Source organism: Aethalodelphis obliquidens, unplaced genomic scaffold (genome assembly GCF_003676395.1).
Source record: "Aethalodelphis obliquidens isolate GAN/ISIS:26980383/991018 unplaced genomic scaffold, ASM367639v1 scaffold42, whole genome shotgun sequence".
Taxonomy (NCBI): Eukaryota; Metazoa; Chordata; class Mammalia; order Artiodactyla; family Delphinidae; genus Aethalodelphis; species Aethalodelphis obliquidens.
The window spans coordinates 10,711,403-10,737,558 of NW_020837986.1; the positions used below are offsets into that span (position 1 = coordinate 10,711,403).

General features: G+C 57.4%; 2 protein-coding genes across 12 annotated transcripts in view; one reads left to right on the forward strand and one right to left on the reverse strand.

Moving 5' to 3' along the window:
• The window catches only part of TRPC4AP (transient receptor potential cation channel subfamily C member 4 associated protein), a 78,587-nt gene extending 77,610 nt beyond the window's left edge, over nucleotides 1-977 (forward strand). For both annotated transcript variants that reach the window (XM_027078496.1, XM_027078497.1), the window contains exon 19: nucleotides 39-977. In XM_027078496.1, coding sequence (XP_026934297.1) covers nucleotides 39-176 — 138 coding nt within the window. In that variant the 3' untranslated portion in view covers nucleotides 177-977. The remainder of the gene's footprint in view (nucleotides 1-38) is intronic.
• Nucleotides 978-1,061: 84 nt separating this feature from the next.
• Nucleotides 1,062-24,195, reverse strand: MYH7B (myosin heavy chain 7B). Of its 10 annotated transcripts, XM_027078495.1 has the most exons (41): nucleotides 24,086-24,195; nucleotides 22,729-22,835; nucleotides 22,418-22,561; nucleotides 21,779-21,935; nucleotides 21,461-21,488; nucleotides 20,290-20,386; nucleotides 19,871-19,873; nucleotides 18,067-18,087; nucleotides 17,824-17,916; nucleotides 17,626-17,689; nucleotides 16,480-16,578; nucleotides 15,707-15,810; nucleotides 15,455-15,593; nucleotides 15,035-15,153; nucleotides 14,794-14,943; nucleotides 14,441-14,611; nucleotides 13,190-13,369; nucleotides 12,965-13,097; nucleotides 12,808-12,884; nucleotides 12,295-12,382; nucleotides 11,976-12,093; nucleotides 10,066-10,189; nucleotides 9,828-9,964; nucleotides 8,790-9,045; nucleotides 7,717-7,959; nucleotides 6,881-7,057; nucleotides 6,649-6,794; nucleotides 6,236-6,326; nucleotides 5,769-6,158; nucleotides 4,970-5,096; nucleotides 4,764-4,882; nucleotides 4,477-4,673; nucleotides 4,003-4,352; nucleotides 3,755-3,879; nucleotides 3,545-3,660; nucleotides 2,702-3,098; nucleotides 2,503-2,628; nucleotides 2,248-2,418; nucleotides 2,052-2,156; nucleotides 1,874-1,969; nucleotides 1,062-1,420 (listed from the first exon to the last, which is right to left on the reverse strand). In XM_027078495.1, exons 1-41 carry the CDS (start codon nucleotides 24,174-24,176, stop codon nucleotides 1,208-1,210), a joined length of 5,889 nt encoding a protein of 1,962 aa, XP_026934296.1. In that variant the 5' UTR covers nucleotides 24,177-24,195; the 3' UTR covers nucleotides 1,062-1,207. The 10 variants fall into 10 exon arrangements, with proteins under 10 accessions (XP_026934296.1, XP_026934291.1, XP_026934292.1 ...); XM_027078490.1 differs by lacking the exons at nucleotides 19,871-19,873; nucleotides 20,290-20,386; nucleotides 22,418-22,561; nucleotides 22,729-22,835; nucleotides 24,086-24,195 and having other exon boundaries at nucleotides 21,779-22,043; XM_027078491.1 differs by lacking the exons at nucleotides 19,871-19,873; nucleotides 20,290-20,386; nucleotides 21,779-21,935; ... (1 more) ...; nucleotides 22,729-22,835; nucleotides 24,086-24,195 and adding an exon at nucleotides 21,624-21,725.
• Nucleotides 24,196-26,156: the final 1,961 nt, after the last annotated feature.

Here is a 26,156-nt window from a genome sequence, read left to right on the forward strand (position 1 = left end):
CCCCCAGGCGCCCGCCCAGCCCCTCTCTCTTTGCCCAGAGCTCCTGCATCAGCTTCTCATACTGGAAAGAGACAGTGTCCATCCTGTTGAACCCGGACCGCCAGTCACCCTCTGCCCTTGTCAGCTACATCGAGGAGCCCTACATGGACATAGACAGGGACTTCACCGAGGAGTGATCTTGGGCCAGGCCTTGGGAGGCTGCTGGGCCTGGGCCAGCGCGGGTGAGCGTGGGTACATGTGCCTCACGCCCTGCCCTGTCCCGTCCTGTCCCCCACCCCGCGCCTCCCTGCTGCTCTCCGCCTGCCCCAGGTCTTCAGGTACAGGCTTGGTGGGAGGGAGCGTCTAGAAGCCCTTGGCCCCTGGGTCTGAGGGCCCCGGGTCATTGGGGAGCCTCAGTTCCCTCAAGATCTCCATGACGAGGACAGGGACACTGTGCCCACCCTTCCTTCAGAACCCTGGGGTCCCGGCCCACCCAGAGGTAAGGGGACTTTTAAAAATAGCTCTGTCTGAGCTCCTGCCCGGTCTCTTGGCTGTCAGTCCTGGGGTGGGGAGGGAGATAAGGGCACCCTCCCCCAATCTGTGAGCCAAGCTTGCCCTGGCCTTTGGACCCAGGCAAAGGCTTCTGAGCCCTTGGGCAGGGGTGGGGGACACCAGAGAACGCTACCTTCCCCCAAGCCTGCCCATCTGTCCCTCCCTTCCTCCCTCCCTCCCTTTTCCTTTAGCTCCTCTGGTTCTGTTTGCTCATTGGCCGCTGTGTTCATGGGTTCCCCCAGAAGTGGGAGGGGCCTTCTCTTTCCATCCCTTGGAGCACAGGGAGGCTGTGCCCGGGCCCCCCGCTCCAGGGCAGCATCTCCTGCCTGAGCCCACCCCGCGCAGGAGCCTGCCTGGGAGCATACCCTCGGCCCCTCCGTGTGTTGCCAATTTATTAACAACAAATAAACCAATTAAATGGAGACTATTAAAGAATTTATTTTAAATGACTGATGTGGACCTGACTTTTGTCCATGAGACCACGTGCTCCCCTCCCCTCCTGAACCCCAAAGAATGAGAAGGAACCGGTAGGAGCTGCAGACGTGGCGTTTATTCAGGGTGTAGCAGAGCCTGGGGTGGCGAGGCTCCAGCAAGGATGAAGAGAGGAGAGGATCAGGGTGGGGCAAACAGCAGGTGTCCCTCTTCAGAGCCCAGGGCTCAGGTGTCACTCCTTGTGCTAAGGGGAGAGGGGTGCCTGGGTGAGCTGCCCCCCACGCGGAGGGCAGGGTGGGTGCCCCACACCACTCCTCACCTTGGGGCCCAGGGCGTCCCGGGTCCGCGCCCGCAGCTTGTTGGCCTGGGTTTCCGCCATGTCCGCCCGCTCCTCCGCGTCGTCCAGCTCGTGCTGGGCCTTGCGATACTTGGCCAAGTTAGTGTTGGCCTGCTGCTCCTGGGGGCACGGGCAGGCCCGCTCACCCTTTGGTCACTGAAAGGGTCAGCACCCCCAGAAGGGGCTGGCTTCTCCGGGTCCTCACCTCTGCTCCACCACCACTGCCCGCAGCCCTCCTCCCCCCTTGCCAGTACCCACAGCAGGAAGCGGGGTGGGGGGAGCCACTCCTTCCAGAGGTGCCCGTGTGCCAGACCTGGCTGGAAGGGGAAGGCGCATGCGGTCCCTTCAGAGACAGAGCTCGGTCTCACGTCTTGCCGGAGCTGTTAGAAACGTGTCTTCTCGCTGGGCAGTGGGGTCACTGTCCCAACCTACACACTAAGCCAACACGGGGGAATCCACGGCCCAGCGATGGAGCAGGCCTGACCGGCTGCTGGCATCCCACCTGGCTGCAGAGCCTGGGCCAGCTGTAGAAGTTGGGTGACCACAGGCATCCTCAGACCCCCGTGCACTCACCGCCTCTTCACACTGACGTTTGTAGCTCTTAACCTTGCTCTGCAGCTTGTCCACCAGGTCCTGCATGCGAGCCAGGTTCTTCCTGTCCTCCTCGGCCTGGGCAGGCAAAGGGGATTCAGGTCTTTCCCGAACCAGGCCAGCTCCAGGGCTGCCCCCCTAGGTGGACCTGGTCACCCACCTGGTACGCGAGCTCCTTGACCCGGCGCTCGTGTTTCCGCACCCCCTTGAGGGCCTCGGCGTGCTGCTTCTGTTCTGCGTCGAGCTCGGCCTCCAGCTCCCGCACCTGCGAGCAGCCAGCCAGTGGGCCTGGTGCCCTCAGCCTGCCCTCGGGTGGCCCACCCTGCAGGGCAAGGGACTGGGAGGGCCGCACACACCTTGGCCTCCAGCTTCTGCACCTGCTTCTTCCCGCCACGGAGGGCGGCTTGTTCTGCCTCCTCAAGCCGGGCCTGCAGCTCCCGCACCGTCTGCTCCAGAGTCTTCTTCATCTGTTCCAGGTGTGCGCTCGTGTCCTGCTCCTTTTGCAGCTCCTCTGCCATCATGGCTGCCTGTGCGGGAGGAGGTGGCGTGGTCGGGGGTCAAAGTCCCTTCGGGCTCTGCTCGGGGCCCCCACGGTCCCGGCCCAGCCTCACGTCGGTGATGGCCTTCTTGGCCTTCTCCTCGGCTTCCCGCCTTTCCTGGGCAGCCTCCTCCGCCTCCCCGCTCAGCTGGGCCAAATCCACCTCTAACTTCTTCTTCTGGCTCAGGAGGCCTGTGTTCTGAGGGGGGGCAGGGCTTTAGAGTCGGCCTTCAGGCCCCCGCCCCGTGCATCCCTGTGACCCCCGTCCTCACCTGCGAATGCAGGAGGCTGAGGCGCTCGGTGGCCTCCAGCAGCTCCTGCTCCGCCAGCCGCCGGCTGCGCTCGGCCTGCTCCAGGGCGGCCCGCAGCTCTTCCAGCTCCGCGGCCAGCAGGGCGGCCCGCCGCTCCAGGGCCTGTGCCTGCTCGTGGAGCTCGGCCGCCAGCCGCTGCTCCTCATCCCGCCCCGCCTGCTCCTCCTTGAGTTGGGCCTGCAGCAGCCGCGTGGTGGCCTGTGCCTCCGTGGCCTGGCGGGTGGCGTGGCCCAGCTGTAGCTCCAGGTCGTTGAGATCGCCCTCCATCTTCTTCTTGAGCCGTAGCGCCTCGTTGCGGGCCCGAGTCTCTGCATCCAAGGAGGCCTGCAGGGACTCCACTGCCCGCTGGTGGTTGCGCCTGTAGTTAGGAGGGATGAAAGGAGGGGTCGTGGCCTGCGAGGGACTTGCTTACAGACACGCAGGGAACACTGAAGACGTGAAGCCAGTTGGGGAATAAGTGACTGATCTCTCCCCGGTTTCAAGCCCCTTGTGTCTGCCTGCCTGTTGCCCATCAGAGCAATTTCACAGGCAAGAGTGAGGCCCCAGAGCAGACAGACAGGGACTGAACTCTGGCTCTACCCCCACTGTGTAACCTTGGGCAAGTCCTCTGGCCTCTCCGAGGTTTACCTCCAAACTGTGGACGATAGTCCCTACCTGAGAGGGTCGTGGGTATGGGGGCATTAGGTGTCTGTGCCAGTCCCCCGCACAGTGGGGCTCAGCCAACATCACCTGCCCTTCTGCTCTCAGGTGGTTGGGATGGGAGAGGCTGTCGGCCCGGGGAGGAGGGACAGCCCGGCCCCGCACCTCAGGTCAGTGCACTCCTCGTCTTTCTCCACCAGTTTCCGGTCCACCTCAGCCTTGACCTGGGAAAGCTCCAGCTGGGTGCGCAGAGTCTTGGTCTCCTCCAGCTCCAGGGCCCCCTGGGGATACAGAGCAGATAGTATGGTGGTGGGGCCGTGTGTGTTGAGAGGGGAGGCCAGGGAGCAGCGGGTCAGTGTCCACCCCGCCCCTGACCTCGGCCTCCTCCAGCGCAGCCTGGAGCTCGCGCTTCTCCCCTTCCAGTGCCTTCTTGGCTTTCTCCAGCTCCTGGATGCTCTTCCCGCTGAGGCTGACCTGGTCTGTGAGGTCACTGATCTCCTCTGCAGAGTGGACAGGGCACTGAGGGGCCACCCCACGGCTCATGCTCCAACCGCATCACCCTGTGTGACCCTGAGGGACTCCCAGTGACCCCAGAGCGGCTCTGACCCTGGGGTGGGTCGTACCCTGCAGGTTCTTGTTCTCCCGCCTGAGCGTCTCCAGGGCCTCGAGAGCCTCCTCGTGGCTGTGCCTCAGCCGGAAGAGCTCCGTGCCCAGGCTGCGGGCCTCCCTCTGGGCCGCCTCCAGCTCCCGCTGCATCTCCTCCTCCTGCCGCCGCCGCTCCTCCAGTGCCCGCTCCAAGTGCCGCTGCTTCTTGTCCAGCGCCGCGGCCGCCGAGGTCGCCCGCTCCAGCTCCAGGGTCACGTCCTCCGACTCTGTCTGCAGCCGCAGCTTGGCCTTCTCCAGCGACGAGCACTTGGCATGAGCGGCCTCTACCCCCGCCTCTGCCTCCTGCAGCCGCAGTGCCAGCTTCTTTCTAGGCCACGGGAGCAGACAGGATCTGGATGCGTAGCTGAGCCCTGCATCTCCCCTCACCCCTGACAGCTCGAGGTGCAGGCGCCGTCCCTGTGTGGTGATGGCCTGGCCCGCAAGGCACTCACTTGGCCTCCTCCAGTTCCTCGGTCCTCTGGATGGCATCTGCCTCGTACTTGCTCCTCCACTGGGCCACCTCGGCGTTGGCCTTGGACAGCAGCCGCTGCAGCTCGGCCTGGGCTTCGGCCTCCTCCTCGTGCTGCTCCCGCAGGAGGTCACAGTCATGCCGCGAAGCCTGCACGGCATGGGCCAGCGTGCTCTTGGCCTGCAGAGAGCCCAGTGACCTCAGCATCGGGCCGGGCCAGTGGCCCTGTGCCCACGCCGCCTGCTCTGTGGCAGCTAATGGCTGGCCCACCTTGCTCTCCTCCTCCAGCTGCCGCCGCAGTTCCTCCAGGCTCTGGGTGGCCAAGGCCTTCCCACGGCTCAGCTGGCTAATCAGAGACTCCTTCTCCTCCAGCAGTCGGCTCAGCTTCCCTGCAGGCCAAGGGGAGAGCCGGCAGGTCAGGTGGGTGAGGGGCAGCACCGAGCCCCCCTGTGGCCCAGCCAAGCCCCCGGCCTCACCACTCTCGGCTTGTAGACGCCCCTGCTGGGTGCTGGCATCTGCCAGTTGCCGCTGCAGCTCCTCCACCTTGATCTTGGCCTCGCTCAGCTGATCCTCATAGGCCCGGCACAGCTTCTCTGCACTGGCCTGGGATCCGGGGTCAGGGATCAGAAAAGGTTTGTGACTCACAGGGCAGGATCTAGGGCTGCCAGTCAGAGATGGGGACCCGGAGTCGGGAACTAGCAGGCTAGACACGTGCCCAGGAATCAAAGGGAGAACAGAACCCCACGTTCAGGGTCGGAGATTCTATTGCTGGACTATGGCTTAAGAGATGAGTGTCAGAAGTGAGAGAGGGCTGTACTAGTCCCAAGGCCGGTGGGTCAAGGTGAGGTTAGGATACTAGAGTCTGAAGTCGGCCGGGGACACTGGTCAGAGGTCAGCTGTCAAGCTTAGGTGGTACAAAGGTCAGGGGTCAGGGTTGGGTGCTGGGATTAAGGACAGGAACAGAGTCAGGACAGGCATGAGGTCAGAATTCAGAGGTCGAGGACTGAGAAGTTGGAATTGGATACTGGGTCAAAAATCCCCTGGAGTCAGGGCACAGAGTTTAGGAGGTAGGGTTTGAGGTCAGGACTGGTGTGGGGTTCAGGCTGGGTGTCAGGTGAATGGGTCAGGGGTCCCGATCGGGTGTAGGGCCAGGACTAGTATGGAGTCAGATTGGCAGCGGGTGGTCAGGGGTCAGCTGCTGGAGTCAGGAGGGGTTCAGTCAGGATAGGCTGCTAGAGTCGGGTCAGAGGTCGGGATCAGGAAGGAGGCAGACACCTTGCCGCGGGCCAGAGTCTCCACGCTGGCGCCCAGATCGTCCACCTCCATGCGGAGCTCGCTCTTCTCCTTTTCCAGCTTCTGCCGCGCCCGTTGCAGACTGTCCGCCTGCTCGCCCAGCTCGGCCGCGCTCTCTGCCTGCTTGCGCCGCAGCGCAGCCACTGTGGCCTCGTGCCGCAGGGCCGCCTCCTCCAGTTCCCGCCTCAGCCGCCCCAGCTCGGCCTCGTGCTTCCGGCAGCCCTCGCGCTGCCCCGCGGACGCGCCGCCCACCTCCTCCAGCCGCTCGCTCAGCTCCGCCAGCTCCCGGGCTGCTTCTGCCCGCTGCTTCTCCACGCGGGCCCGGGCCAACCGCTCGGCCTCCAGCTCCTCTTCCAGCGCCTCCGCCCGAGACTGGGGATGCACAGGCGGCAGTGTCACCTCTGAGGGCCTCCGACCCAGGTTTCCGCCCACCCCCGTCCCCCGCACACCTGCAGCTCCTTGATCTTCTTCTGCAGCTGGGCCCCAAGGAGCTGCTCGTCCTCCACTCGAAGGTTCAGCTGACTCAGCTCGGAGTCCTTTCTGGAGGTCACAGGGTGGGCATGAGCCAGCCCAGGGCCTAACTCCCATCCACCTGCCTGGGGCCCCTCCGTACCCGCCCCCAGCACACTCGCTGACTGAGGCACCTCACCCGGAGCAGCCCTAAGTGACCTCATCCCTGTGTTCCCTCTCAAGGCCCAGCCCTAGATCGTGGCCCTTGGTGACCCCCTACACCCTAGGGTTCAACCTCTGCTGTGATGCAGAACCGACTAGAGTCCAGGTGGGTGAGAAGCGGGGTGCAGGTTCAGGAAGCCCCCTGTGGCCAGGAGGTCGGGGCTGAGGCCTCCCCCCGCCGCACGCCTACTTCTGGAGCTTCTCCTCCAGCTGCTGCTTGTCCTGGGCAGCATCCGTCACCGACTCCTGCGTCAGTTTCAGGTCACCCTCAAGCTTGCGTTTGGCCCGCTCCGTGTCCATGCGCAGCTTCTTCTCTTGCTCCAGGGAGCACTCCAGCTGTGGGCAGGACGGGGTGGGTGGGCTCTGCACCGTCCCGGCTGTCCTGGCCCCAGCACACAGCCGCTGCCGTGGCCCCGACTTACGTCTTCCACCTGCTGCTCCAGGCGGGCCTTGGCCTTGGCCAGTGCGCTCACACGGTCCTCCTCAGCCTGCAGGTCGCCCAGGGCCTGCTGGTGGGCCTCCTGCAAGGCCTTCTTCTCCTTTGTCAGCCGGGCCACTGACTCCTCCAGCGCCACCATCTCCTCCATCAGGTTCTTCACCTGTGTCAGGGCCAAGGTCACCACGGGATGCCTCCCCCCACACTCTGGTCTGAGCGGCCGCCACACCATGTCACAGCAACCGTCCCCTTCGAGCCAGGGAACCTCGGGCGAGTCACTTCATTCTGAGTCTCAACTTCTTCACCCTTAAGGGGTGATTATAGCGCCCTCCTCGAGGGATTAATGAGCAAATGCTCACAAAGCCCTGTGCACAGTGTCCGGCCCAGAGTGAGAGATCAACAGACACCAGCTATTTTGGGGATGCACAGGTGTTTAAGCAGCTGTTTCCTAGTCCTGCCTTCCTCGGGGAGCACCTGTGAGAACCCGAGTAAGCGGCTAACCCTGCTGAGGCCCACTTTCCCCTCCTGTATGAGGGAGTCAATACCCCGAGTCTTTGAACCACCTGGGCTCTTGGGAGGGTTCAGTGAGGGAAGGCACCCGGGGGACATGGAGCTGGTGGATGACAATCACTAGCATTTGCTGAGTACCTACTGCGGGTGAGGCCCTGTGGCGAGCGCCAGCACAGGCTAGTTACACGCTGAATCCTCACCCGCCCTAATGAGGGAAGTGCTGCTATTAACAGCAGCATTTGACAGATAAGGAAATTGAGGCCCACAGAGAGGAAGACACCTGCCCAGGGCCACAGCCGGCCCGGCCCACACCTTACTCTCCGTGGCTTGCTTCTCCTTCTCGGCCTTGGCCAGCGTCAGCTCCAGGTCATCAGTGTCCTTCTTGAGCTCTGTGCACTCATCTTCCAGCTTGCGCCGGCGGGCAGCCAGGTCAGCATTCACCTCCTCCTCGTCCTCCAGCCGCTCGCTCAGCTCCTTCACCTTCGCCTCCAGCTGCACCTTGGACTTGATGAGCAAGTGGCAGCGCTCCTCGGCATCCGCCAGGTTTTCCTGCTCCTGGAGGGGGACACGGGGAATGCGGCAGGGTCAAGGCAGCTCAGGGACACCAGGCCAGGCCCCCGAAAGCAAGTTCATTTGTCTGTGCAGAGGCTGGACACACGCTCAGTTGGGCTCCGGGACCAAGGAATACCGAAGACCTGCTCTTGGCCCTGAAGGCGTTCAAGTGTGGTGGGATAAGGGCTCAGGTAGAGGGATGGACGGGGCAGCAAGAGGGGAACGTTAGACAGGCTGGGGGCATCCCAGAGTAAGGCCCAAACAAGGGCTCTAGCAGAGAAGCCAGCTGCCAGCTCTGCCCACACGGGGCTGAGGTAGGGGGAGAGCCCTGCACGGCCACGGAGGGCTCAGGTTCTCTGCCATCACTGTTTCCTCACTACCTGGCTGTATAATGTCTCCTGCTCTAGCAGGTGAGTTTGTGAGCACAGGCCTGTCTGTTCTCCCACCAATGTATATCCAGAGCTTCCATGGGGCCTGACACTCAAAGTATTTGCTGAAGGAAGGAATGGCTCTGTGGACTTGGGGAGGATCCGGACCCTTGATCTCTACCCTCTGGTTGTTACTGTTACCTGCTGCCTGGGTTCCCGTGGCCCTTAAACAGAGAAGGGAGCATGCGGCTGTCTCGGGGATGGAGAGGAGGGGAGAGTTGGGGCTACACTGTAGCTCTGCAGGAAGCCACGGGGACACAAGGCGTGGGAGCATTAGGACACATGCATAGACTGGGTGGGGATCCGGTTATGGTATTTCCTCGGAGCGGCCTGGGGTTCTCTGAGGGGGCTGGGGGCCGGGGGGCACCAAGTCGCAGAAAGAAACCCTGCTCCTCCCCTACTCACTGCCTGCAGCTGCAGGGCCAGGTCATTCTTCTCCTGGGTGACACTGACGTGCGTCTCCTCCAGCTCCTGGCACTTGGCCTCGGCGGTGGCCAGTGCCCCTCGCAGCCCCCGCAGCTCTGCCCGCAGGGCCGCCAGCTCCGCCTCAGCCTGCGCCGAGCGTAGTAGTGGCTTCATCTTGAAAAAGAGCTTCATCCATGACCAGTTCTTGACGGCGTTGAAGGCGCGGATGTTCCACTGGATGGTGAACAGGGCATCCCTGGGGAGGGGCAGCCACAGGTGGCCAGCAGGTTCAGTGCCGCCCCTTCATAATGACAGCCCCGTTGTTCCCTGAGCACCTACCCTGGGCCGGACATTGCACTGAGCACTTCAGCGTGGGACCTCGTTAACCTTCCCAACAGCCTCTCAAGTAGGTACTAATCCTCTGCTTTACAGGCGAACTTGAGGGTGAGGCCCAAGTCACACAGGTCTGCCCCCGGGGTGGGAGCTCAAGAGCCCTGAATGGCCCCTGCAAGTGTCCTGAAGACACCAGGGGCGGTTAAGCCACTGGGCTCTTATATAAGGTCAGACTGCCTGGGCTCACATCCCAGCCTCCCACCTCCCGCCACAAGCCAGCAGACAGGCTCCCTCTGCTCAGACACCCCCTCTAGTGAACAGACACGATCATGGCACCTACCTCTCAGAACTGTCCTGTACTTTAACCGAGATAACTTCAAATAAAGTATCTTGCCCAGGGCTTGGCACTTAAGAGTCTTGGGAAACACTAGATGCCCTTCTTACTACTCCGGGCCACACTCTGGGATGGCCTGGAGTACAGGCAGGTTCTCTTACCCCAACTTCCGAGGTGAGGAAGTGGTAGCTGGGGGCTGCGTGGCACAAACCACAGCCTTGCCCCTTGGGAGGCACGCAGGCAGCCACACGGTGAGATCTGACCCACAGGACGGTGTGACAGGGTTCAGAGAGTCTGGGTTCAGAGGGTTCTGCGAGCTGGGGGACAGTGGCTGTACCCCCGCCTCACCCCCACCCCCTTCCGACACCCACCTGCCTCCAAGCAGGCGCTGGTACTCGAGGCGCATGAGGCGGCCCCGGCTCTGGGCCTGCAGCAGTGTCAGGACCTTGGCCAGACGCTGGTCACGAAGCTCCTCCAAGACGCCTAGAAGCCCAGCCTTGAAGAACACCTGGGGTGCGGGCGGTAGGTGTAACCCTCGGTCGCCTGCGTGACCCCTGCAGTGTGACTGCCCACATCCGGTCCAGCGACCTAATTCCCTTGTGCCCTGACCTTGGTATGGCCAAACTGGTACTGGGTGTGGTCGATGTTCAGCGAGGCCAGCAGCTTCTCTGTGGCCTTCCTGCTGTCCATGAAGGTGTCGTCCGGGATGGCACTGGGGTTCAGGATGCGGTACCTGGGGGAGCGGGGAAGGGCTGGAGAGGAGGGTGCTGGGCAGGGAGCCGACGACTGAAGAGGCTGGCCCCTCAGAGGCCGGAGCAGAGGCTCCAGAGGGGCACCCCCTGAACAGGCTGGCGGGGGACAGCCTTGTGACACTGGAGGACTGGGCATCCTCGGCGTTAAAAGCTTGGGTAGCATTTGAATGCATTCAGGAGTTCAGTTCTTTAAGAGCCTGCAGCATTTACAGAAGGCATACAGCACTTTTATAATTTTTTAGTTTATGATTTTTAATAATTTATCATTTTTTTCAGAAGGCCAAAAAAAGTAAAGAAGGTGATGTGTTACAGCATATCACAAACTGAAGAAACATTTGGGAGAGAATTCTAATCAACAAGAGCAAGGGTTCTGGCACACCCACTTCTAAAGGGGACACACTTGCACATGTGTACAGGGCTGTGTGGGTCAGGCTGTCGTGCCCACACTGTGAAGGCAAAACCCTAGAAACACAAAAGGGCCCCTTACTAAGGGACTGATGAACAAAGCACGGGTCACTGGATTAGGGGATATTTTACTGCCATAACAAAATGGCTGCTGCATGTGTCATTGCCTTTATCCAAAGCCCTAGAATGTGCACCACCAAGTTCCATTACACCAACTGTAACGGAAACTATGGACTCTGGGTGATTAGGATGTGTCAGTCAGCTCATCAGCTGTAACAAATGTCCCACTCTGGTGGGAGATGCTGATGATGGGGAGGCTGTGCACGTGTGGGGGCAGGGGCTTATGGGAAATCTCTGTGCCTTCCCCTCAATTTTGCTATGAACCTAAAACTGCTCTAAAAAAAGAAAGTCTTAATTTAAAAAAAAAAGGATGATGATGCAGACTTACGTCTATTAATAAGGAACAAATCTCCAAGACATACAGTTACAGGGAAAAACAGAGAACATGTGCGTGTGCACCCATGTGTACAATATTTGTATGGACACACAAGTATAACGGTCAGCGTGGATGGCCCCAGTTACTTCTGAAGGGGGAGGGAACTGTGCACGATTGCAGCCTGACAAAAATCAAACCTATAAAGGGAAGGCAGAGGGGCCAACAGCACAGACTGAGCCCTCACTTGGTGCCAGCCATTACATAAAGTCTAGTCCATGTGAACCCTCATTCAACTCCCAAATCTACCTCCAGCTCTGCCTGCCCCCCGACCCTTGAGCTCCAGACTAACAAATCCCATCTCCCCCTCAGCCTTCCTATCTGCTGGAGACATTTCTTTTTTTTCCGGCCATGCTGTGTGGCTTGTGGGATTTTAGTTCCCCGACTAAGGATCGAACGCCCAGGCGCTCAGCAGTGAGAGCGCGGAGTCCGAACCACTGGACTTCCAGGGAAATTCCCTGCTGGAGACATTTCAAAGTTGACATGTTCAAAGTAGAGCTCAATCCACTCTCCTCCTGCTTCCCCACAAAATTTTAAAAATCCTATCTTGGTTTCTCAGTAAATCTACCACCAACTCCCCAGTTGCTCAGGCCAAACAACCAGAAGTCACCCTTGTCTTTTCTTTTTCTTTCTTATTCCACATCCAATTCATCAGTAGCAAGGCCTGTTGGCTGCACCTCCAGTATTTACCCTGAGCCTGTTCACTTCTCCCCCAGCCCACTGCCCATCCCCAGGTCTCAGCCATCAGCATCTCCCACTGGGATACCTTCTGGCCCCCTCCCCAGTCCCACTGCATCCTCCTCGGTGCCCTTCCACCCCCTCAGGCTGGAGCTGGGGAGGAGCCAGGGCTGGGGCAGGGAGACACCCACCGTTGCCGGAAGTCAGCGTAAAGCAGCCTATTGGGGAATCCTTGTCGGCAGATCCGGATCCCCTCCAGAACCCCATTGCAACGCAGCTGGTGTAGCACCAAGAAGGCATCCATGATCCCTGGACATGGTGGGGGTTAAAGGAAAAGATTAGAGGTCAATGGACACAACTTCATGCCCCAGAAAAGACGAGGAGTTCAGGCACAGGGCTCACTTTGAGGCTGAGCAGGCCCTGCGGAGGGGGCAAGACCCAGCTTCCAGTCTGCCCTGTCCCCTCCCTCCAATGTGCCCCCATGCCACCAACCCACCCTGGGGTGACTACCTGGGGTCTTGTTCTCATTGGGGACAATGCAACGGACAAAGTGGGGCTGTGTGGCCCGCAGGTTGGTCATCAGCTTGTTGAGGTTCTCCTGGGGGTGAGGAGAGGGGAGAAAGCACAAGAGGGCAGAGAAGCAGAATTGGAAACCGCAGTGGATGAGCCCCTTAAGGACTGCGCAGTAGGTGCCTAAGCGTGTCTCTGCAGTGCTGCCCTTTCACTCTGCTCCTTGTGACCCTTTGCCCTCTTCTGTTTGACTGGGTCCCCGTTACCATCACCAAAGTCTTCACTCCCCCACCCAATCCCCGTGGCTCCGGCCCCATCCCCCGCAAACCCTGCCCAGGCAGCATGGGGACGGGAAGCAGCACAGACTTGCTGTGATGTTCACGTGGAGAGGAATTAAACATCACTGCAAGTCTTAACGGCCGCCCGCCCAGGGTGCAGGGGACAGAGCAGGGAGCCGGGACGGGGTGGAGGCGGCAGGGTGAGGGCCTGCACGAGGCCTAGACTGGGCCTCACCTTGTGTAGCTGGGACACCGTCTGGAATGATGCTGCCTTCCTACGCTTCTCTTTCACCCCAGACTTGGGGGGCTCGGCTAGGAGAGACATGGGACCAGTCACTCCAAGGGACATCCCCCTGTGAGTCCCCTACAGAATCTCATCCCTCTGTACTCACTAGAGCAGGAGCCAGCATAGTTCTCGTAGAGAGTAGCCAAGAGCTTGTTCTGTGACTTTTGGAAGATGGGGACCACCGTCTCATTCAGTGGATCCTTGTTTTTTTCCAGCCAGCCCACGATGCTGTAAGGCACCTGCCAGAGACCAGACGGGGGCTGAACTGAGGTGGGGGAACCCGGAGGAGGGAGGAGAGAGGTCAAGAGCTGGGGTTTCAACAGGCACCTACCACGCCCGCGTAGTGGACCACCTCAAAGTGGGCCTGGTATTTGCGCTTCTTGTCAGGCCGTGGCTGCTGGAAATTGGACGACTTCCCCGCGTGGTTGTCATAGAGCTTGGCCTGGAAGCTGGCATCTGAGGCCTTGGGGAACATACACTCCTCCTCCAGAAGGGACAGGATGCCCAGTGGCTGGGGACAGGGCCTCCATCAAGCCAGCCCATCCAGGCTGGGCTGGATCCCCACTTCCTGGAGCCCCTCCCTCTGGGAGCTTTCCCAGACCCTCCAACCTCAGCCATCTGCCCTGAGGGACGAAGAACTGACCTGCACCCAGGAGCCCTGTCTTCTAAGAAAGAAAGTTTGTGGTTTGGCTTCCAAGCCCCTTCTGCCCAACTTGCAGCTCTGAGTTGTTCTCTTTACTTATAAGAAGTGCACAAACTCAAACCGGCATCCGTGGTCTCACACTCTCACACGTGGTACAGTCAAAAAAGGCAGTTGAGTTCAAATTCTGGCTTCCTCACTTAGTAGCTATGGGGCCCTTAGACCTCTCTAAGCCTCAATTTCCTAACCTGCAAAATGGGGAAATGAATACTTTCATTGCTGTTATAACAGCAAAAGCTGTCAACCACCTAAATGTCCACTAGTAGGAGATTACAGAAATGCATGAAAATCATCTGCTGCGTGAACTACTGTGCCTTCTTCAACAAAGCACCATGCTCAAAATACACTCCCAGAGAAAAGGTAGGACGAGAAATGCGTCTGTGTTCATAAGAGAAAAGAGATGCCCAGGATAAAGGACTGGGAGGAAACAGGTTGTGGTAGGATTGGGGGACACGTCTTTTCTCCTTTATTTCTGATTTTTCAATTTTTCTTTGATTTTTCTTTCTTTCTAGTCTTTGTACAATAGGGAAATGTATGTAATGTTTTATAGACAAATAAACGCATCCTACCTTGCCCTGTAGTTCCGGACAGTTTTGAGGGTCCAAAGAAACTGTGGCTGCAACAGTGCTGGGTTGCACGCTCACACACACACACTGCTCACCAACACACAATCACACTCAATCTCCAATACACCTAGTCACACACATGCACACATTTCCATTCATACACACGTTACACACACATGTGCACAGCCACGCTCATACATGCACACACACATGCAGGCTTGCACACGCTCGCTCACACACAAGTGCGCATTCATTTCTGCTCACCCACTGCTCCCATGCCTTCCCTTCCTTGCAGTGACCTGGCCCCGGGCCTCACCTTCTCGATGAGGTCAATGCAGGGCTGCAGGTCCAGGCCGAAGTCGATGAAGACCCAGTCGATGCCCTCCCGCTTGTACTCCTCCTGCTCGAGCACAAACATGTGCTGGTTGAAGAACTGCTGCAGCTTCTCGTTGGTGAAGTTGATACACAGCTGTTCAAAGCTGTTAAACTATAGTGGGAGGCGCCCGGCTCAGCAGACCTCCTTGTAGATGGGGACAAGGAGACCCACAGAGAACAGGGGTGTGCGGGAGCTCACCCCGCCTCCAGGCAGACACCCAGGGCTCCTGTCCCCACCCCCATGGTCCTCCACCCCAGAGAGAACAGAGCCTGGGGGTGTGGGCCTGCCCTCACCTCAAAGATCTCAAAACCGGCGATGTCCAGGACGCCGATGAAGAACTGACGGGGCAACTTGGTGTCCAGTGTCTGGTTGATCCGTGACACCAGCCACCGGAACAGCCGGTCATAGGTGGCCTTGGCCAGAGCCCCCACAGCAAACACCACCTGGAGGCGCGGGGAGGCTGCTCTGGGACCTGGCAAGGAGGGGACCCTGCCCCAGCTGTCCCCAGGTGGGCCCCGCCTGCCAGCCGCTCACCTGCTCCACGCTCTGACCCTTGGTCACATACTCGTTCCCCACACGCACTCGGGGGTGCAGAAGGCCTTTGAGGAGGTCTCCACTGCTGACCCCCATCAGGTAGGCAGCCTTGTCAGCACCTGGCAGGGCACATGGGTGAGATGAGGGGGAGGAGGCCAAGAACACGGGTACGTGGGAGCTCCACCGGCCTCCACTTAGGGTTATGAGAGGGAGGTTGGAAGAGGTTAAGTTCAGGGTCAGCAAACTGTACAGCTCAGGAGGGTGAGGGTCTGGAATTGAGAAGTCACGGTTTACAATCAGGGCCAGGTTAAGACTGAGGTCAAAGGCTGTGAACAAGGCTTAGGGTTAATGGTCATGGACTGGATGCTGGGATCAGGGTCAAGAGGATGACCAGGTCAGGCCAGGGTCAGGGCCCCTCACTCTCGGTGCCGTCGGCCTCGGCCTGCTCGTCCCGCTGCTTCTGCTTGAATTTCATGTTGCCGAAGTGCAGGAGGGCCCCCACGACCTTGTAGCAGGCACACTTCTCATCCACGCTGAAGCCCAGGATGTCCATGGCATGCTGGGGGTGGGGTGTGGAAGGCTCAGAGAAGTCTGGGCTCCTCCAGGGTTCAGCCGAGTGAAGGGCACTGGACCTGCTCCCCCAGGTTTCCTCCCCTCCCACCACACACATACGTCAGTGGCCATGAGCTCCTCCCCGTCATTCATGTGGTCCACAGTGATGACGCCCTGGCTGCAGAAGTGGTAGTCATAGGGGTTCATAGACAGAAGCAGCATGTCTGGGGGTACACGGGGCGGAGAAGGACAGGTCGGCTGTGTTCACCCAGCTCTCCTCCGTCTCCCCATCCCAGCGTGGTGGATCCTGGGAGCCAGCCCGGCAGGAGAGTGTAGGGCCCTCCCGAGACTTTGTAGCTTGAGTTTGTCTCCTTGACTCCCACACCCATGGCTTCTCTTTCTTTACAGTTCTGAGAAATGAGCCTCGGTCCCTACGTCTCACTCATCTTTTGACCATTCCGCAAGCTACCCCTATGGCCCAGACCCTGTGCTGGGTGCTGAGGCCCAGCGAGGACCAGATTCTGCCCTTGAGTGGCTTGCAAGAGAGGGGAGCTGGGCCTAGACAGAGCCATTGCTCCCCACTAGTGCTAGGTGGGGCCTCTAGTGTCAGGACAGCAGGAGAGACAACCTTGCCAGGGCAATGGTGCTAAGGGGCCCATTTCCTAGCATGAGGAGGAGAGGGCTCAGCAAGAACTGGAAGTCCCAGGAAGGGGGTGGGTGGATAGAAGGGGCTCTGGGTCTCCAGGAAAGAAGGGATGTCACAGACCCCAGAACAGTAGGGGAACAGGTAGCCCAGGGCCTGCTCTGACGGGGGCCGGAACAGGGCTGGGCAGCCCAACTGCCACCCAGACCTGTGGGCTCTGATTCCAACCCCATCTGCTGCTGGCCCTCACCCTGCAGCTCTGGCTTCTTCCCCGAGAGGATCTGGTAGTAGACGTGGTAGCCTCGCTCACCAGGCAGCTGGAAGATCACCCTTGACTTCTCCAGGAGATCTGGGGAAAAGGGAGGTGCTGGCCTAGTTTCCCGAGTGGGTCACCCCACTATGGCTGAGGGGCAGGGAGGAGGTGTCAGCAAGGGGCCGGGGTGTGTGTAGAGGTGCCGTGTCTGCACACATGCCAGCATGTGCTGAAGGGTGTCTCTCCATCAGCACACGTGTCACGGTGTGGGAATGCATATGTTTGTACGTCTGTGTGTCTCTGTGTGTGGGTGTATTAACGTAGCTGTCTGTGTATGGGTCTTGATTTGTCTATTCTTTCATCTGTGCTTTCATTCCACCATCCACAGACCACACTCCTTTCCTCCAGAGCACTGCTGGTGTGTCAGTGTGTCCACCGAGCAGAGCCTCTGTGTGTTTGTGCATGGGTCGGTCGGGGCATGAATTATGACGTTCCCGCCTATCACCACCTGCCCATGCTTATCCATCAGCATCTGGCCATGCACCCCAAGATGGGGAGCAGTCAGCGTGGGGGCCCCTCTATGCATGCAGCCTGGGTACCTGGTGTCTATGCAGCAGGTCTGGGTCAGGTGGGCAATGACCCCAGAGAGGCATTGGGGGAGGCTTCCAGGAAGAATGGGGACTCGAGGTGTAGAGATGAGGCCACGGCAGGAGGGGCACAGGCCTGCCCTATCGAGCACCAGAGAAAAGACTGGGATGGTGGGTGAGGGGAAGGGCCCAGTCACAAGGAGCCTGACTGGCGAAATAAAGATTTGGGTCTCCATCTTAAGGTGATGGGATCTGGAAAAGGTTTTTAAGCAGGAATGCAATGTGGTCAGATTAGTCTCTAAGAAAAGATCACTCTGGCTGAAAGGAGATCCAGCAGAAGAATGGAGAATGGAAGACTACATGGGGGCTGGGGGAATGTTCCAGGTGAGAGGTGAGGTGGCCTGAGCTGGGCTGTAGCCAGGGGATGAAGAGAAGCGACTGGGACAGGTGGGAGCCCCAAGGACTTGATGACAGACCTCAGTCTGTCTGAGCGGAAAGACTCAGGCCTGGGCCTGTTTCCCCATCCTCACCCTCCCCCACCCTCTCCTAGACTCACAGCTGTCAATATCCGCAGATGCCAGCTTCCCAGAGGGACCAAAATGAATGCGGATGAACTTGCCCTGTGGGCAGAAAAGCAACCTCAGTTGGGTGCCCAGCCAGCGCTGCCCTATTCGTCCAAGGCTCCCACCACCTTGTGTCTCCCCACGACAGACCGGGCTCCACCCACACCCGGCTCTCCCACTGCAGCACTCACGAAGCGGGACGAGTTGTCGTTCCGCAGGGTCTTGGCATTGCCAAAAGCCTCCATGGCAGGGTTAGCCTCAATGATTTGATCCTCGAGGGTGCCCTGGTGGTGGCGGGCCAAGGGCTCTGTCAGCCCGTGGTCCCGGGGTCTCGGCCCAGCCCAGACAACCTCTGGTTGGGAAGGGGAGGGGAGGGGGTGCCCCCAGGACCTCATAATTGTTGCCTGCCCCACTCACACCAGCCCCATACCTACCCTGGTCTTCGTGGCCAGAAACTGCCGGGAGGAGAAGGAAGACAAGTTAGAGGCTGTGAGGTGTCACCAGGCGGGAGTGGGCAGTGGGTGGCTAGCGGGACAGTGAACGTTAGTCACCCAAATGTGTACCCCCCACCCCGACCCCTCATGCCCGACCCTCCAGGGACTGTTAGAAGGAGAAATGCTAGAAAGTAGAGCAAACATGGCCCTAGTCAGGGGCTGCGTCAGGGGCTTGAGGCAGCCCCCCCAAGCCCTGTCTCTGGCCTCCTCCGTATCACTTCATTTCCCATGCCCCAGGAAGCGACCTGCCCCAAGCCCTAGAGGTTCCTGACTACAGTCTACTCCCCTTTAGAGCCCAGCTCAAATGCCCCTTCCTCTAGGAAGGCTTCCCTGATGCTCTGAGGCTGGAAGAGACGTCTTCCTGCCCAAACCTCCTGACCCCTCCCCTCCCTCTATAACTTCCCTTCTTCACACTACTCCTCTGTACTGTGATGAGGTGCATTTTCATTGTACAGTTGTACACCGACTATTATTCAAAATAGCCCTGTCGGGTGCACATTATTAGCCCTAATTTGCAAATGAGGAAACTAAGACTCAGAGCAAGAAAGTGATCTGCTCCAGATGGCACAGTAAGTCAGGGGCAGAGCAGACACTGAGCCCAGGCATCCTGCTTTCCACGATGCCCGAAGCCACCCATATGTCTCATCTAGAGGGACTTACTGAATGGAGGGGATCCTCCCCCCGTTGCTCTCCTAGCCTCATCCTTGTCTTCCCTCCTTTTCCCTTTCTTTCTCTTCCCTACCCTGGATCCCAGCAGCCTGGGAAAAAAGGGAGAAAAAGGAAGGAATAGATTTTGGAGTGACAGGTGCCATGCCACCTGTCCCATGCCAGGGGACTGCGGTTATTCACTCACCTCCAGGGAGCCCAAGACTTAAAAATCCCCCTGAGGTATTGCTGGGGAGACAGAGGCAGGAGAGAACCGGCAGGAGCCCCTCCCCCGAGCTCCGCCCCACACGTTCATATCCAGGGCTTTTGAACAGGGCTCTCTTTGGAGATGTGGTCAATTTGGGGGCCGAGGGGAGGGAGGTTGATTAGGCTCTTAAGCGCCAGCACCCATGGCCCCTGCGAGGGGCAGCCTTTCTCTCTACCTCCCCTGCCTGACAGCTCCCCCCAACCCCAACTCCACAATGCAGGGCTCCTTTCTGCCCAGGTGCCCCCTACCCCCGCCCCTCCCAGCTGCATCCCTGCCAGCTCCCTGCCCTCCATTCCTGTTCCTGGACCAATACCCGACTTTCTGTAGCATCCTCAGAGACACTTTGGGAGTTGGGAAAATGGGGTAGGGGGGGAGGGAGGAAAGAGTACCAAAAAGTCAACAGCAAAAACAAAACAACCACCACCACACCAAAAAAACAAAACTGAAATAAAAAGAAAACACAAGAAAATCAACTGGGAAAATAGGAAGAGGCAAAAAGAAAAAAACTTTAAATGGAAAGAAGAAAGAAAAATGTCCCAGAACAAATGCAAGGCTCAACAGGACCAGGAGTAGGGGCTGTGCAGGAGGAGACCTTGGGTTTCTGGAAAGAAAAGGCAACCCATTTTGGGGTAGGGGAGCACACACAGAGCTCTGAACAGCTGGCCCTGGCGCTAGGAATGAAAGTTGTACCTCGAAAACAAAAACAAAACAAAAAACTGGTTCCCCCATTGTTTCAGAAAATTTCAAAAACCATAAAGAAATCATGGGGTGCAAAACTGCCCCTTAACCTTGGCTGTTGGGAATGCCAAGTGCCCTTGTCTCTCGCTGAACCTGCTTGTTTGATTAACAGCAGGTAACTGTATCTTTGGTGCATGAAAACTAAGAAAACAATTACTTCTTGGTAAAAGCAGCCTACCTGGTAAACTCTTTCAAAATATGAAGGTCATGATGAAAGGGAAAAAATACATAAAATGCTTAGGAATAGCAATGTGGTCCCACCCGCTGTGTTCCAGATGGGAACAGTGAGGCAAGCCTGGGACCACGTCATACAATGTGACAGAGAATGGCCACAGCCTCGCTGGTCGAGCCTTGCTCAGGCCAGAGTCTGCCACCAGGGTGGGAGGCTCAGGCAGGGCTGGAGGCTCTGGGGAATCAACTTTTTAAAAAGAAAAAAAGGAGAAAAAAAAAAGAGAAGAAAGAAAAGAAAAACAGAAGCAGCAGGGAGCAGCGCCCGCGTGGGCGAGTCTTACGGCCTTCTTGCCCAGCCCGTCTCCCAGGGCAGCGACGATGGCAAAGTACTGAATGACCCGCTTGGTGTTAACCGTCTTACCGGCCCCCGACTCTCCCCTTGGACGACACAAACATGAGTCACCAATGTCCATCTGACTACTCTAATTCCTCCCATCCCCCAACGCCCTACCCCTCAAGCAGGGCCCCTCTGCCCTCCCCACACCCAGCTCCCAACTCAGGACCCACATCCCAACTCAAAACTCCTGAGATAAATTAGCCCTCAGAATTGTTTACAAAACAAGCGAACATAGACCATCCCAGTGAGATGAGAAAACACATTATGATGCCACTGTTTACTGAACACTAACTTACTGCCAGACACTGGGCCAAGTGCTTTACCTATACTGGCTCATTTAAGCCTCAGAAACCTGTAAGGCAGGCACCATTATCATCCGCTTTTGATAGATAAGGAAATGCGGCTCAGAGAAGTTATGTAGCTGTTTCTGCTGTGTGCCAGGTACAGACATTAACTCACTGACTCCTATAGCTCTGTGTGGTAGGTAAGTAGGATTGTTCTGTCTTTTCTGATGAGACTCAGAGGCCCAAGCACACCAGCAGGAAGTGGACCCGTGAGAACTTGAATACAGGTCTTTCTGGTTTCAAAGGTCTTGATCTTCACCAGCAGGCTGCACACACACACACACACACACACACACACACACATACACACTCACACACACACGGACGATGTCCATATTGGCTTGGCTGGATATAAACTTGGTATGTAAGAATTCTACCACTTACCAGTGAAAGCAAACAAAGGATTAGAAATAAGATTCAGAAATATGGAGACGGTAAGAAGGAGGAAAGGGGTCTCCCCACTCCCCTTGAGTGAGAATCAGAACTCCCAAAAGATCAAGGTGGGAGAAGATTCCAGGCCCTAGGGACAGAGGGTATCAGGGCTGGTGATCAGTCTGGTACCCCCTTCCTGCCCACCACCCATAACACATCTGCCCAGAATAGGGGGCAAAGAAAATGCTCTAATTTAGTTTCACCTGGGACACTGACTCCAGGCGGTAAAACCCCTGCCCTAAGCACTTTGTATTCAACCTTGGGAAATGATTTTAGTTCCACTCTCTTCCTGCCAGATGGCCAGCATTTCCCACCCCATCCCCAGAGCCCCACACTCACGTGATCAGCATGGACTGGTTCTCTCGGTCTGGAAGAAAGGGGAGGAGATAGACAAGTTAGCCAAAGTGAGGGACCAGCCACAGGTGGAACACCTTGGGTATCCTTGGCGCTGGGGCAGCCCCTTCACCACCCAGGGCCAGAAACGGCAAGGACCAGGTGGGACCTTCAGACTTCAGGCCAGCTCCCACTTAGAGAGACAGAAGGATATGCTAGAGTGTCCAGCAGCATCAAAAGGAGGGCAGTGCAAGTGGAGGGAATGGGGTCCTGGAGCCGGGGGAGGGGCCTCGGGTGGGGGAGAGGAGTCAAGGCGGCCCTTACTGCGCAGCATGTCATTGTAGGCGTTATCTGCCACCGCATATATGTGGGGCGGGGCCTCCGAGCGGCGCTTTCCCTTGTAAGCGGCTACCACGGAGGCTGTATAGATCGGGAGCCATTTGTAGGGGTTGATGGTGACACAGAAGAGGCCCGAGTATGTCTGAGGAGAGAGAGTATAGATAGGTTGTTGGAGGCCAAGTTCCCATCCCCAGGCTCTAGCCCTCGCAAAACTGTGACCCTTGCAAAATCCCCCAAGGAGCTGCTTAAGATGCGATGCCACACCCTTTGTGGCCGCCCTAGCCCCGCCCTAGCCCTTACTCCTGCCCACAGCCCGTGGCCCCTTCACAGCCCCATTGCCCAGCCTCTGTGCTGCTGCAGCTCCGCCCCTACACTGTCGTAGCCAAACCTCCAGCCCTACCTCTAGCCCCGCCCCAGCCAGTGGCCCCGCCTCCACAGGCCCATGACATCACCCTACCCTGCCTCTAGCCCTGCTCCCCCACTGCACACAGCCCCGCCCCTTCTCCCCGTTCTGTCCCCACCAAGCTGTGCCTCTTGCCCTAGCCCCGCCCCTGCTACTATGGCCCCGCCCCACACACACACAGCCCCATCCCACCCGTGGCCCCTCCCCGGCCCACTGCTCACATAGATCATCCAGCGAGCGTAACGCTGGCGCAGGTTGTGCAGTACGGCTGCCTCGTTGAGGTGCGTCATCATGGCCATGTCCTCCAGCAAGTCGAAGCGGGGCGGGTTCATGGGCTGCAGTTCAGCTTCACGAACCGTCAGCACCTGCCAGGAAGGTCGTATAGTGGGGTGACAGGTGGGCAGGAACAAACTGACCTCAGCCTCTCACTCCTGTACGCTCCCAGACACCCTTTCATCATCCAGAGCACACTGGCCAGGAGCTACACCCGGGAAGGCAGAGGAGCTAATTCCGGGAAAAGGGGGAGCCAAACCTTCTGGTCTTTGGTCTCCACGTTGACTCTGCCCCCAGTAGCCTCGGATTTGACCTCAGCCTCCACGTAAGCATCCTGTTCATCAGGTACCCAGACCCGCTTCTTCCCTGAGTTTTGGGGAGAGCATGGGGGTTTTGAGAAAGGCTGACGCACATCCAGGGGTTGGGGACCCGGCTGGGGTTCCCAGATCGTGTCTACACAGCTGTGCCCCTCCTAGGAGCCCCTGTCAGGATGCAGGAGTACCCAGAAAAGATCCTTCCAGACACAGACTCCCAGAAGGGCAGAGCTGGGAGGGTCCCTAGAGATCTCCTCAAAGGATCCCCTGACTGAGGTTACAGTCCCTCACAGCCCTGGATTACACACTTGGATTCAGATTCCTGCTTCTGTTGTATTTGCCCTGTGACCTCAGGAAAATCCCTCATTCTCTATGGGCCTGTCCCTCAAAGGTAACATTATGGGCATGTCCTTAGTTCCCATATGGAGCAGCCCTCAATATCAGGCACTTAATTCTCAGTGGGTTCTGCCTCCCCCATTTCACTGAAGACTCAAACCCAGGTCTTGTAAGTCTGTCTTATGCTCCTTCCTGCCTGGTCAGCTGGCCCCAGAGCTACAGGGAGCCCATATTTCATGGCAGTTAAAGGCACAGACTCAGGTGTCCTGCCACTTACTAGTCAAGTGCCTTAGTCAGGACCAGCTCCATAACTTGCAGGCCCCAGTGTTAAAATGCAGATCCTCTTGTTAAGAAATTATTTACAGTTTCAAGATGGTGATAACAGAGTGTTAAACCGAGCATGAGGCCCCTCTGTGGCTGCAGAGGTTGCACACCCACGAAGCTGGCCCTGGCCCTGGTCTCCATCTCCCCAGGTTGTTGAGATGATGCATGGAAAGTCATCTGCTCTGGGCCTGGCACACAATAAGCACTTGATACACATTGCCTATTGTTATTATTGTCCTATGAGCAAACTGGGTCATAAATAGTAGCCTTTATTCCTGTCCCTGATAAACAGAGGCTTTGGCTCTATGGAAAGCACTAAAAATAACTCCAGCACAGGTTTTATGGACATGTGGAGGCAGCCTGCACACATACCAATCACTCTCATCTCAGAAGCTTCAGGCTTCAGCCACAGACGGCAGCTCCAGGAGGTGGGTGATACTGTCCCATTTTACAGAGGAGCAAACCGAGGCTTGCTCACAGACATACAGTGATGTACACAGGCTCCCTGGGATTTTATCCTCAGGGCTAAAGCTTTCAGGCCAGAGTGCTCCTTCAGACCCGAGCTGAGTGCCCCCCTCCCCACTCCTGGTCTGAGTCCATAAGGGCTTCTCTGTAGCTGTGCCCCACTCTGCCCTCACTTACCATCCCACAGGACAGTGTGCACCTTCATCTGCTCCTGGTAGCCCTGGCGGAGGTAGCGGGCAGACTCCCCAAGTTCACTCACATCCATCATGGTAGTGGCACTGAGAGGTGGAGGATGAGATCTTAGAGGTTCAAGGCAGTCCAAGGCAGCAGGCACTGGAAGATGGCAGTGACATGGGAACTGAGGGACCAGGGGCCCCAAACTGGGGCATGATCGAAAAACCCACAAGACCTAATAGTAGGTGATTCCGTGGGGCTCCCCACTTCAGCCTCCCTGGTGAGGCAACACACACACACACACACACACACTCTCCCTCTCTCTCTCTCTCTCTCTCTCTCTCTCTCTAACACCAGAGTATCCTCTCCCACAGAAATGGAGAGACTTGTGCCAGCCCATAGGCACCCTCACCCATCAGCCTGTCTGCCCTCCCTTGGGCTCCAACTCCAGCCCTGATCACCCACCTCAGCACCACGGTGAGGGCTGGGAGCTGGGCTACCCCTTTTATTGCCACCGTCAAGGTCAGCGGAGGAGAGCTATGTCAGCAATCTCCACGTGTCACAGCCCCCCCTGCCTGGCCACAGGACACAAAAGGCAAATTCCCTTTTATCTCCACCAGCACGGCCCCTGGGCTATTTTTACCTCCCATTGTCAGGGGATCACAAAGGCAGATAGAGACACTCACTCCACTCAGAGGTTGAGATTCAGACCGGCAGGGGCAGGGACAAGGCAGGGAGAGATTTGGGAAGACTGAGGTGCTGGGAGAGAGAAACTGAGTCACAGGGAGTCTGATACACCCAGAAAAAGGTCCACACCCCCAGAAGTGGAGAGCAAGGAGACTCAGGGAGGGCGACCACAAAATGTACACTGGGACTATTTGGTCCAACCCTCTTTACACATCCAGAGAAACTGAGGCCCAGGGAAAGGAAAGCGCTAGCCAAACCTCACAGATAAACAGTGGCAGAGACCGACTCAAAAAGAGAAGCAGAGACACTAAGGCATCCCTCTCCAAGCACCTGGATGCTGTCTCTTCCCCACTTCCCCTCACCTCTATCCCTAGTTCTCTGAGGTCCCCTGGGGAAATTACACAAGAAGAAAACCAGACCTAGGACCATAGGCATAAAGGAATAATTTAGCTGAAGAGGAAGCAAATTGAGGAAATTTAGACCAATCAGGAGCCCCCTTCATAATGACATTTAAGATTCACAGGAAGCCAAGTTCCCACTCTTAGCCCCCTCCTGCACCCTACTCACATCAGGGGTTCGGGGTGCTGACACTCAGTCTGCCTTCAGAACGTGTCAGGGCACTTCCAGGCTCTCCTTTTCTGTCACCCCATTCAGGCCCTGGTGACGCCACAGAATCTTGGAGTCAGAATATCAAAGGATCCTGGAACCTTCAACACTGGACACAAAGAGGTCCAGAGCCAGGATTCCAGCCAGACATTAGGCTGAGCTCACAAAGAGAAATCCTCTGCACCAACAGGTTACCAATTCCAAATATACAGACATATCTATATTCTATAGGAATAATTTCAAAGATACATTTTCAACCATAAATAGTTCAAAACAGGCAAAACTAACGAATCATGATAAAGTGAAAGAGTGGTCCTTTGAGGGAAATAACAACGAGAGGAGGCACAAGAGAAGCTTCTGGAATGCAGGAAACACTCTATATACTGAGCTGGGCTGTGGTTACACAGGTGTGTTCACTTTGTAAAACTAATCGTGCTATATGCTTAAGATGTATGCACTTCACAGTATGTATGTTACATGAAAACTTTGTTAAAAATGCATGGCCAAATTTGGCAATATCTATCAAAATTACAAATGCCCAGAACGTTTTAGTAATTAATCCTACAGATATTTCCCCATGTTACAAAATGATACAGGTGTCCTTTGGGTGGACAGTTAGATTGTTCTCTTTTTGCCATTACAATCAGGGCTGCGGTGAATATCCTTGTACAGTCTGATGAATTTTCACAAAGTAAACACACTCTGTTCAAGAACCCAAAATTACCAGCATCCCCATCAACCCTCTTTCAGTTATCACTCCCTCACCTACTATCCTGACTTC